Source organism: Lactuca serriola, chromosome 1, assembly GCF_051521515.1.
Source record: "Lactuca serriola cultivar US96UC23 chromosome 1, Lser_US96UC23_V15, whole genome shotgun sequence".
NCBI lineage: Eukaryota > Viridiplantae > Streptophyta > Magnoliopsida > Asterales > Asteraceae > Lactuca > Lactuca serriola.
In genome coordinates, this window is record NC_136408.1 from 114,400,694 (window position 1) to 114,413,616 (window position 12,923).

Below are 12,923 nucleotides of genomic sequence, written 5' to 3' on the forward strand. Positions count from 1 at the left end.
AACGGCAAGCTAGGCATATCAGTCATATTAGTATGGTTAGAACGACTCACATAGGGAATAACAAAAAGATTTTTGATTTACGAGAAGCTTATACTTCATTAGTTTTATTAAAAGAAATGAAACTAAAAACTACTTTCTGTATGATATTCACCCCCATCTTGGTCTTGGGATTTTAAGACCTGGTTTACGAAACTTATACCTCATTATCTTTATTAAAAGAAATGAGGTTATAAACTATTTTCCGTATTATACTTTCTTCCATATCGGTCTTGGGGTTTAAGACCACAATTCACCTTTAAGAAAATACTAGATTTTTCTGAAACTATATATTTGTACTTTACAAGTGAAGGATATACACCCCATTAGTTTTATAAAATACAAAACTATGTTTCGTATGTTATGTAAACTAAATTTTCACAACTTCGGTCTTAGGATTTTAAGACCACAACCTTTCACATAACAGAAAATATAGGGTTTTCTGGGAACACATTCTTACTAACACACACCAAGGAAAACGAACAACATGCATGCAACTATACACTGTTTTTGAAACGGGACTCACAAACTACTTTTATAAGAAAATATTGGATTTTCTGGAGTTTTACGAGTTATGAACAAAGATATTACAATGTTTTACCTACAAAAATGCTTATGAACTCACCAACTTTTTAGTTGACGCTTTTCAAAACGACTTGTATTCTCATGGATCTAGTAGACAGGTATTCACCACGTTCGAGGCCCGGCGTCGCTGCATTTTGTTTTTCTACTTTTGATATTCGTGTTTAGCTTTTGAACAGAACAGGTATTGTAAACAATGTAAATTTAATATTAATGTATGAATGTTTGTGTTGCTATGTTTCATTACTATTCAATTATTATTATTCAATTGTTATGATACTTTGCATGATGTTATCCGCCCCCGAATGTTTCCGCCGTTCTGGTTTAGGGGTGTGACACCTTGCACACTTATTTTTCAGTTTCAATTTCATCTTCATCAACTGATCCCTTATTATTGTGTATTTTACCATTGGTCAATCCTTCTTGAGAATCATCTTCCTAACTTTGTTGGCTAACCTATGAGATTATATATGGTACAATAGTCTTGGAATAATCATGAACTTCATCCATATTTATTATTTATGACCGCTCAACTACATATTTGACAGGTTCATTTAAATCAAGCTTTCTACTACATGATCCTACTTCTCTTTTACTAGGTTTCCTTCTCTTTTACCAGGTTTCCGTCTATTTAGTTCTGGTAACACAATGTTAGGTTCCAACTCCTCAATAACAACTTTGAACGGTGACTCAAAATAAGTATGTACCCTAGTTTGTCCATTTTCAATGTACATTCTTATAAATCTATGTTTATGGACATATAAAACCATTTTAAGTACATCTTGGTAATTCCCTAAAGGCAAGAAGCCATAGCCTAAGGAATAATCATGGATGTACAAATGGTAGTACAAGGTCTACTCATTTGGGTACACTAATTCTCGAACCGTGTCATCAAGTTCCTATACTCAAAATAGAGTAGTGTCAACATCGTCTATGTATGATACAGTGACATCAATGTATTTTTCTTCCAGGTGGCCTGGTGAAGACACCATTATAGTGTATGTCAACATCGTCTATGTATGATACAGTGACATCAATGTATTTTTCTTCCAGGTGGTTTGGTGAAGACACCATTATAGTGTATCTTCAACGTGAATTAGCATTGATATCCTTCTTCAAACACAAAAATTGATAGGGTAAACAAAATGATATTCTTCGATGGATACCTACTAAGAAAAAAAGCTCAGTTTTTTGAAGAACCATACCATATCTAGCTTATAAGTCCTTCAAGTTGGAATATTTATCATGAAAAGTCCATACTGTGAGGACCATTTTCGACTCCTTATCAATAAATCTTAAACCCCAAATTTGCTTCCCGTAATTGAAAGGTTGGATGAAGAAGAAGGCTTGTGTTTTCTTGGGAGAGGGATGGGTTTTGAGAGTTAACGTGAAGGTGATCGAATACGTTGGGCATAATCACTTCCCTCAATTAATTACAGGTCACATGTAAAATGATGTATATGGCCTCCTCTTATTTTAATCAAATGGAAGTTAGCGGCCCAAAATTAACGGTGGAAGCAAAAAGGACTATATGTCAAAAGTTTTGAAACCGCATAGACTTTTTATAAGGTTTTTTTTAAGTTAGGAATTATATCCTAGATTTTGAAAAAACAAATAGACCATTTATGAAGTTTTGTTATTAAATAATAATACTAAATAAATATAAATTTTAAAAATTTTAACAAGTGATGAGTTGTAGACAGAATGGAAGTTTCAACCTTGACTCAACTAATTTAATTACGTGTGGACCCGTTTAGTTAAAGGTTGAAAATATCAACTCAACCTACTAATTACTCGGTTGAGTTGCGTTTGGATTGAGATTATTACCACTAGGTCCTAATAGTGATGTCAATCTAGTGTATGCCACGACAAAAATACATAATAAGAAATTGAAAATTCGAATTTGTGTCTACCGTTTAAAAAAAACAATGGTGTTTCATGTATTGTTTAAAGTTAGACATGAAATTAACACGACATTACAAGTGTTTTTTTATGATTAAGCATATAAACTAAGTAACCTAATGGTAACTTTATGTTATATTTGTTTGTGTTTTCCATGTTTTAACTAGATTGTTTTCGTATTAGTAAAAAAACATATCCGGTCGTGTTATATTCATGTCATATCATATCAGTCAAGTAAATTCATTATTACCCAATTTAACACCACTAGATCTTAGTTGTAGATAGTTCACTCATAATAGAGTTTTTGGTATACAAGTTACCGAATTTCGCAATAAACATAACAAGGATACTTATCGTAATACAAGTCCACACCATGTGTGTATTTTTCCCTCTAAACGTGTCCATATAAAATAATAGTTTAAGAATATCAACGTCATTCTTCCTACATTAAATCAAACCGAAACAATAATAACAATAATATCACTCAAACCACACGTGTAATCAAGTCATGTGTAAAATGTACTATAAGATCTACACATTTACACTTACTACACACTACACCTCTTTAAAAGTAATGAGTAATGACAATTATGTATTTCTTATCTTTTCACAACTATTACTCAAAAAAAACAAGTCCCAAGGTGTGACCCAACCAACATTAGTTTCCCAACGTCTATTTGTTATATATTTGTACTGTGTTTGACATGCATCAGACTGATTTCGTAGGATGGAAAAATGTTTTTTTTTTTTCGTTCCTCAACCTCACTCTGGATGTCTCGTGTGTACAAAAGACGTAAATACCCTGATGATTTAGCATAGTGCTAGATGTTGAACATAGTTGTTGCACCAAAAATATCGGCTATTTGTGAAATGGTTTCAATAGATAGAGGCGTTGTAGGTAAGAAAGCATTTGGAAGGGGAGGTGAGCATTCCGGAACATATTCTTTTTTACCCGAAATAGGAGCATATAGTGATAAAATCGCCCGACAAAATATAAACCTGGAAGAATTTTTAAAGATTTAATTCACGTTTAAATTTTGGATCCAAAAAGATTTATATAAAGAATAAGAACCGAAAGTATTGCATTTAATGATGTAAGCCATTATGCTTTTGTTGACCATTTAAAATAATAATAATAATAATAAATAAATAAATAAAAACATTTTTCTTTCTTATTATTGTTATTTTTTCAAATTAATATTTTATATGTAAATTTTATAAATTCATTGCCAAAACTCTATTATTTAACTTATTAACTAGTAAAGAAATAATTGCATTTGTATTGTTTACTTAAACTAGTAACAAATCACAAATTTATAAAACTTGTTACCAAATTAATTTTAGTTTAGTTTTTTTTTAAATTTTTTTTTAACTCCAGTTCATGGAGTTGTTCTTTCAATTTGGTTTGAATTTACTAATTTTAACTTGTAAACTTGTGACATATTATAGCAGGTTTCACAGGTTAACCCTAACCCTATTTAGCCAACTTTCTTTTTAATAAATTTGCCCAAAGTTTTTATTTCTTTTACGAACTTTGTCCCAACTTTTTTTTAAAAAACTCGCCCAAACTTTTTAACAAAATTTGTTTTTTTTTTAATATTTATTTTGTTACAACTTTGTCTTGGCTTTCAGAATAAAATTTTGTTTTTTGTTTTGCTTTAATATTTTTACAACTTCGTAAAAAAGTAGGGGCAAATTTGTTTAAAAAAATTGTAAAAGGATGCGGCAAAACTTTTAAAACACACAAAAAAAATTATTCAGAAAATTAAACCAAATTTGTAATAAAAAATAAACATTAAAAGAAACAAATTTTACAAAGTTGGGTAACTTCGTAAAAGAAGTGCGGATCAAATTCGTAATAAAAAACTAAAACTTGGGGCAAATTTGTTAAAAAAAAGTTGGCTAAAATGGGTGTAAAATGTAACTATAGAAATTTATAAGTTAAACGAACTCCGGCGTCTAAAATTTTTTAAAAAAAAATGTTAGGGACTAAACACGTAAATAGTGAATAGTTGAAGGGTAAATTTCAACCTTAACCCCCAAACTATTTCATAATTTATCAATAAAAAAATTTTAAAAAAATGATTTTGAATTTTACCTTAAAAGGAGTCTCCTAATGAACGGATCTTCCAAAACTTGAGCCCAAACGGGATGAATTGTGTCTAAAGATGCCAACATTTCTCCCCACTTATCCAAACACGAAGAAAGAATATTCTGTGCCTTGTTAAGATTCTCCTTTAAAAAAAAATTAAAAATGATTTCGATTTTATTCAACTAACAAGGGCAAAATAGTAATTTCACATAAAATACCATTTGGATTTGGATGTCGGAGCTGGAAAAGCCAAGTAGGATGATAAGAGATTGCAAAGGGGATGTGAGAAAACTTGTGAATTGGCTTCCATTGGGTATGCGAGGGTCTATGGTATTATTGTGTGGTGTCGGGTATGAAGAGGTTGGAGATAGGAGAATTGCAATTGGTTCTCCTTTTTCTCCCTTGTTTATTCCCTAAAAAATAAAAATAATAAATTTGTATTTATTATTTTCCTTTTGAATTTTATATGTCAAATCTTTTATGTGAAAAGAACTAAAGTTTTTTAATAAAAACTTGCCTGAAAAGCTTTACTGTTGTCACTATCAATAATAAGGAAAAGTGGTTTTCTTGTAAATGGTAGCAAGTCGCAAGGATAAATCAGATTAAACACTGAAATTAAAAAAATAAAAAGTAAATTATTAGACACGAATCTTTTATTGTAAAAATAAATAAATAAATAAAATCGTATTATTCTATCAACAACTAACAATTACTATCAAGTGAAAAAATCTTACACATTATACTATCTACTCTAATAAATATAGTTTTTTTTGCCACATATCACATTGTTATTTAATTTGTCAAATGTTATTTTTTAGTTATTTTGAAATAATTTTTTCCATATGTCATTTTATGGGTCTTTTTTATTTTATTAAATTTCATATAATATTTTAATATAATAATTACAATAAATATAGTAATAAATAAATATCAATTTCATTAATGGACTTACCTTCTAATTTCAAAATCCTCAAATTCAAGCTTATTAATTTCTTTTGTTTATTTATTTAAATTATTTGTTTAAATTATATATATATATATATATATATATATATATATATATATATAAAGTTTCAATTTTAATAATTCATTAATTTTCTTATTTTCTTATAAATTTAAAGTTTTTAAATATTTAGACTTTTATATCTATTTTTTTTTTAAATTAACCCATGTAATCTCCCAACTAGTTTAACATTAACCAAATGTTTTTTCATTGTTTATAAGATCACATACGTGTTACAGTGTTGTTTTAGTGAATTGCACTTTTGGTCCCTGTAGTTTTCAGATACATAAAATTACAGAAGTGATCCCTTAGTGAGAAAAAGTTTACCAAAATGGTCCCTACGTTACAAAATTACAAAAACAATCCCCCTTTATGAAAAAATTTACAGAAATGTTCTTTGTGTAAAAGAAGGTTACAGAAATGGTCCCTATGTATGAAAAAATTACAGAAATGGTCCCTCCCACTGCAACATGTGCGCTTAAAACCCTTGTAATTGTACGTTATATAAAAGATTAATAATATTTTGTTTAAGAGTTTTTTGAAAGCTTACTTTTATACTATTTACAAAATGATTAAATACAAGAAGGTTACAGAAATGGTCCCTGTGTAAGAAAAAATTACAGAAATGGTCCCTCTCACTGCACCATGTGCGCTTAAAACCCTTGTAATTGTACGTTATATAAAACATTAATAATATTTTGTTTAAAAGTTTTTTGAAAGCTTGCTTTTATACTATTTACAAAATGATTAAATAAAAGAAGGTTACAGAAATGGTCCCTGTGTAAGAAAAAATTACAGATATGGTCCCTCTAGCCGCAAGATGCGCGCTTAAAACCCTTGTAGATGTATATTATATAAAACGTTAATAATATTTTGTTAAGAGTTTTTTTGAAAATTATTTGTATACTATTTACAAAATGATCAAATAAAAGAATTACCTCCATTTCCATGAGAGCCAATATTTAAGCCTCCAAGACTATTATCACACACAGCATCTGATTGAGTCATATTAGTCTGAATGTTATCAGCACCATAATTTGATGCACCTAAAACAAATTCAATGTTGCACAAATGAATAAATGAACAATTTTAAATTTAAATAATAAAATGAAAATTTAAAGAAAAATGGAACCTGAAGCAGATAAATATATCAACAGAACACCATCAGCAGGGAGCTCCTCACACATAGTAGCAAGAACCTGTAATTTTTTAATGATAATAAATAATAATATCGGGTTATAAATAATATATGCAAGATATAGCAACGTACTTTCATTTATTTATTTTTTATAGTTATAGTATATCCTACTTTCATCTCTTTATATAATAAAATTCTACTTTCGAATTTTTTTTCTTTTTGTATTTTGAGAAATCTACCTAATTATAGCAGTGTAATTTCAAAAAAAATATATAAAATCTTATTTTGAGAAATCTATAAATTTATAACAGTGAAATCTGTGTTGCATTTGGATGACATAATTAGGGTAGATTTTTAAAGTACAATGTTCTAATGGAAAGAAATCAAAGTATGCGGGAAATCTACAGAAAAGTCCCAAACTTTTGGGAAAAGTTTCAATAAAGTCCTAAAAGTTTTTTTTTTGAACAGAAAAGTCCCAATTATTTAACATTTTGTCCAAATTAATGAAAAAGTCCTTTTTTTATATTTGAACAGCAAATGACAGATTATATGATTTTCTCAAAATAATGGGACTTTTCTGTTAAAAAAAAAAAACTTTTAGGACTTTATTGAAACTTTTCCCAAAAGTTTGGGAATTTTCTGTAGATTTCCCAAAGTATGATGCTATAATAGGATGGGTTAATTTCATAAAAGACCTTAAATTTTATATTTTTTCCGATTTAAACTTTATTTTTATTTTTGTCCTGAAAAAACCTTGTATTTTTTCGTTCTTTCCAAAAAAAACCCTCAACTGTATTCTTTTCCAAAAAAAAAAGAGGGTTTAGGTCATTTTTTGTTACTTAACTTTTGGTTTTGTGCTCATTTGGTCACTTAACTTTTTTTAAGTTTTAAAAGGTTATCAAACTTTTGGCTTTGTGCTCATTTAGTCACTTAACTTTTGGTTTGGTCACATTTAGTCACCTAACTTTTAAAATTGTGCTCATTTAGTCACTAAACTTTTAAATTTTTTTAAAAGTTTAGTGACTAAATGAGCATAATTTTAAAAGTTAGGTGACTAAATGAACACAAATCTAAAAGTTAAGTGACTAAATGTGACCAAACCAAAAGTTAAGTGACTAAATGAGCAAAAAGTCAAAAGTATGATGACCTTTTAATACTTAAAAATAGTTAAGTGACCAAATGAGCACAAAACCAAAAGTTAAGTGACCAAAAATGACCTAAACCCAAAAAAAAAAGTCAACCTTCTACTATTTCCGAAAAAACCCTCACATTATACAATTTTTTTGGGTTAATCTCATAAAAGTCCTTATATTTTGTGTTTTTTTTTTTTCAAATTAAACCTCAAATTTATTTTTTACCTGAAAAACACATTGTATTTTTTCATTTTTCCCAATTTGGCCCTTTTAGTCATTTTGTAAAATGTGAGGGGTTTTTTCACGAAAAACTAAAAAAGTTGAGGGTTTATTTGTAAGCATTTAGAAGCTTGAGGGTTTTTTCAGAAAAAAAAAATACAAAGTTGAGAGCTTTTCCGAAAAAAAAATACAAGATCTTTTTCAGACAGAAAATAAACTCGAGGTTTAATCCGTAAAAAACACAAACTATAAGGTCTTTTTAGTACATTGCTATTTCTTGTATTAAGCTATTTGTAGATTTAGACACTCACAGCAATGAAGTGAGTGGTTGATGGAGAATACAAGACTGCTTTACGTGGATTTGGAGGCAAAGTAGGATCAGAAATCTCTTGAGAATAATAATTCACACGAATGGATCCTTGGTGGGGCCCACTTTGACCAATGTTTGACCAAGGGGTTGAGATTCCATTTCCATTTGATTGGTAAAAAGAGCCACTTGGTTCCCACTCCAAACATTGAAGCATTCTGAAATTGTCAATAGTCAGCTCTGAGAACTTAACCTGAATAACAAATGAAAAAAACAACACAAGATATATAAATAAACCTCAGAAGTTAGTTTAGTTAAAACTAAAATTACAATACTACCCCTATGTAGATTTTTCATGGAACAATGGAACTATTAGAATATTGTGAAAGTATTGCGTTTTTAATAGGAAGGAGAAAGAAAATGGTTGCAGGATTCCATAATAAACAAATGAGTAAATTACAGTTTTGGTCCCTATGGTTTGGTCAGATGCGCACTTTTAGTCCAATTTTTGAAAAATGGGTATGCTTTTATAGTTACTTAAGTATGAAAAAGAAGAGTAAAAGGAAGAAAAAAGACATTAGAAAGGGTAAAGTTGTCTTTTAATATCGTTGAGGGACCAATGGTCTAATTTCTTTAAACCACATGGATATAACCTATCATTTTTTTTAACTTAGGGACCAAACCTGCGACTCTAATCAAACCACAAGGACCAAAACTGTAATTTACTCTAAACAAATATATGGAAGTACATTCTTATTTCTTGCATTTAGCCATATAACTACTAGCGTTAACTGCAAAAATAGCAATGTAGTCTTTTTTTAATTATTAGTTTATTAGAGCATCCTACTTTCATTTATTCTTATTGTAGCATAAAATTTTGGGAAATATCTACTATAATAAATCAAGATCAATTTTGCCACATGTCAATCTTTCATGAGTTTTGACACTAGTCATTTCATGGTATTTTTGAAATAAATAATATCCACATGTCAATTTCTGGTTTTTTTATTCAATTTTCAAAATTAAAAACCCATATAATAGTTATACTTATATATATGTAAACTATTAAATAAATGAAAGTAGGTTGCTATTTCTTGAATTTAGGGGTAACCTCATTTGGATGATAGCTGCAAAGTATGGCATCTCTCAATCTTAGCTTTCTTTTGATGAAGGAAACAAGTGGTAAATTATCTGGATCATGATCCAACACAATACTGTATCTCAAAGGCCTCATGTTCATGAAAGCTGTGTCCACTTTAAGAAATTTGGTTATGTCCCGAATTACCCTTTTCCATTCCTTGAAGTCAGTGTCCTGAAATTAATTAAACGTGTTATATTGTTGAGAAATTGGTGTTTTGGTTGGATGGAATGGAATGAGTTATTACATTCCAAGATCATATTTGGTTAGATTGTAGGAATGGAATGAAGTTTTGTGTTTTGTATGATTTTCTTTTTTTTTGTATTATATATAAATACAATGAGCATTTACAGGGGTTTTATGCAGAAAAGTCTCATTTACCCAAAAAAGCTTATTGTTTCAGCACTGTTTTATATATGTTTAAATTATAATTGTAGAACTAATTATTTACAAAAATAAAAAATTAAACATAATAAAAAAAATTTAAAAAGGCTCATTCAGTTTCAAGTAGTATTATAAGGGTTTTATGCAGAAAAGTCTCGTTATTTTGGGAAAATCACATAATCTGTAATTTCCTGTTAAAAAAAAGGGAAATTGTCAGAAAAGTCCCAATATTTTTAGAAAAGTTTCACTTTAGTGCCAAATATCTTTTTTTTTTAAATAGAAAAGTCCTGATTATTTAATTTTTTACACGATAATATGTCATTTTCTGTTAAAAGAAAAAAAGGGACTTTTTTATTAATTTGAGCCAAAATGAAATAATCAGGACTTTTATGCTCAAAATTTTTCTTTTGGGACTAAAGTGAAACTTTTCCGAAAACATTGGGACTTTTCTGACAATTTCCCCCCCAAAATAAAAGTTTTTCGTTAATTTGGGCGAAATGTTAAATAATTGGGACTTTTCTGTTAAAAAAAAAGATTTAGGACTTTATCAAAAAAATTTAAAGAAATAATGGGACTTTTCTGCATAAAACCCTTATAATAAAAATATAAATTTTCTAGTTACTTTTAGAAAATAAAATTATAATTTAATTAAAATAATGACTTTTTTTTAAAATGCGTCATTAAAAGTTTTATGTAGTATTTAGGAATGAACTTTCATATGATTTTTTACATTACATTAAAATACATGATATAGTTTTTAACTTTTAACTTTTAACACTATTCTAAATAGTATTTAGTTATGATTTTAAAAATTATTATCTAAAAGACTCAAAAATTAAACAGGATCAAAGGTCATTAAAACAGAAATAATGTTATAGCATAAAAAAACTTTTCTAGTTACTTTTAGAAAACAAATTTACAACTTAACTTTAGAAAAGGTTTGTCTTTAAAGAATTTACAAATAAACTACATGTTATATAAAAACTTTTATACCCCTTGTAACAAATAACAAAAAGATAAAATACCTGAAACGCCCTTTTGATCTCAGAAACCAACATTTTGAGCTGATTTACCAACTGATACACCATTTCTCTTCGATTCAACACAAGACAAACTGTCAAAAATCTAGCAAGAAATCTCAGTTGTTTATTTGCAAGATTAAGATCTTGGAATAATCCATCTTTAAAATACTCCCTTGTTAAAACTGCTTCATAAAAAATATAAGCCTCTGATAAATAACTGGCTTGACTTGTTCTCATATATTGCCCAAAATAAAGTTGACCAATTCTTGATGCAATATCACCAATTTCCCATCTTTTAAGACCAGATTCCACCAGCTTTTGTCGATTTTCTTGTTGGAATTTCCATAGTTTTGTATAAACTTTGAATACTTTATGGAAGTGTGTATCATACCTGATCCAACAACACTTTGTTCATGGATTTCAGACTCTAATTTTTTGTTTATTGTAGCATCTTACTTTCATTTCTTCATATTACAACATTGTAGTTTGAGAAATCTACCTAATTATAGAAATTTTATTCAGATAGAAAGCTATAATGAGTAGATTTTTCAAAGTGCAATGTCTTCATAATAGAAACAGAAGTACAATGTTGTAATGTAAGAGAAATAAATGAAAGTGAGATGCTAAAATACACATAAATGAAGGTATGTTGTTGTTTCATTGAATTGAGCCCTAAGAAACTTAGGCAAAGACCTAGCAGTTGGAAGCATCATAAAGCTTTAATCACTTCTGTAATTATGTTGAGTTTGAAATATTTCCTGCAATTAACTTTCTCTAAAACTTAATTCAGTTTCTTTCAGGTGTGATAGTGTTGAATGGATTTCGATTTTGGTTAGTTAATCAATGCATACAATGATCATATTAAATTTGTGTGATACTAAAAGTGGAATAGATTCATATTTGATCTTTCAAATTCAAACTTGAAACTAATCATACAAACTGTGTCGATATTTGAAACCCTAAAACTAAAAAACGATGGATCTCAAATAAAGAACATCGCAATTCAGGAAGCTACCATGGCCAATATCTACTATTCTAAAGCATAGGTGATAGCATATCGCCAATTTCTACAGGAGCATATAAACATTCAACACAAACTCAAATGAATTCGTATCAGAAAAACTGAAAATTAGGATTTCACAAAATAATAAGTCAAAAAAGCCAGGCTCTTGATCGTTTGCTAGCTCAAACACAAACTCAAGTACAGTAAACATAAAAAAAAAAAAAAAAAAAAAAAAAAAAAAAAAAAAGCCGACCTGTGATGCTCGTAATAGGGCAAGTCTCTAATTTTGGAGAACTTCTTATCAGCTTTAGCAACGAGAGACCAATACACTTCACTCAGTTGAAGATTCGCAGTAGCAGCAGCATCTTGTGACATTTCTTTCTTCAAATTACTCCTACTCACTCGCCACAACTTTGCATCACATGTGTATTGATCCTGTATTCCTGTTTTACATAAATAGGACGCCGATTCTTTTATGAGAAGTGGATTTGTGTTTATGATCGCATCAGTTTATAGATTCGGACAACGGAACAAGCGCAAATTGATGTTGCTTTGTCCTAAGATATCTGAATCGAGATTTGGTAATTGGGGGTTTTAGGGGTGTTCGGCCGTGCTGGATTGCTATTTTAACTAAGAGAAATTAAATATCAAATGTTTACAATTTGATATCAAATGTTTTAGGGGGTGTTCGGCCGTTTGGATTGCTATTTTAAGTACCTCGTACAACCTCTCTCTCTCTCTCTCTCTCTCTCTCTCTCTCTCTCTCTCTCTCTCTCTCTCTCTCTCTCTCTCTCTCTCTCTCTCTCTCTCTCTCTCTCTCTCTCTCTCTCTCTCTCTCTCTCTATATATATATATATATATATATATATATATATATATATATATATATATATATATTACCATATCAAATGTTTACAAGTAGATTAAATGATTATTAATTTTATTAAATGTCTAATTAAATATG

General features: G+C 29.0%; 1 protein-coding gene across 2 annotated transcripts; it reads right to left on the bottom strand.

Moving 5' to 3' along the window:
* Positions 1-2,937: 2,937 nt before the first annotated feature.
* On the bottom strand, positions 2,938-12,636 carry LOC145097506 (uncharacterized). Of its 2 annotated transcripts, none has more exons than XM_079035079.1 (10): positions 12,213-12,636; positions 10,960-11,347; positions 9,524-9,724; positions 8,417-8,665; positions 6,748-6,814; positions 6,554-6,661; positions 5,130-5,221; positions 4,831-5,025; positions 4,619-4,755; positions 2,938-3,519 (listed from the first exon to the last, which is right to left on the bottom strand). In XM_079035079.1, the coding sequence occupies exons 1-10, from the start codon at positions 12,332-12,334 to the stop codon at positions 3,342-3,344; spliced, it is 1,737 nt and encodes a 578-aa protein (XP_078891205.1). In that variant the 5' UTR covers positions 12,335-12,636; the 3' UTR covers positions 2,938-3,341. The 2 variants fall into 2 exon arrangements, with proteins under 2 accessions (XP_078891205.1, XP_078891213.1); XM_079035087.1 differs by having other exon boundaries at positions 10,960-11,361; positions 12,213-12,339.
* Between the last annotated feature and the right edge of the window lie 287 nt (positions 12,637-12,923).

Excerpts from the sequence above, each read along its gene's own strand:
- LOC145097506 (XM_079035079.1), bottom strand. The coding sequence starts at position 12,334 with ATGTCACAAGATGCTGCTGCTACTGCGAATCTTCAACTGAGTGAAGTG. Across the intron at positions 11,348-12,212 it reads CCCTATTACGAGCATCACAG|GTATGATACACACTTCCATA; the intron begins GTCGGCTTTTTT and ends TTGTTGGATCAG. Across the intron at positions 4,756-4,830 it reads CCGACATCCAAATCCAAATG|GAGAATCTTAACAAGGCACA; the intron begins GTATTTTATGTG and ends TTTTTTTTAAAG.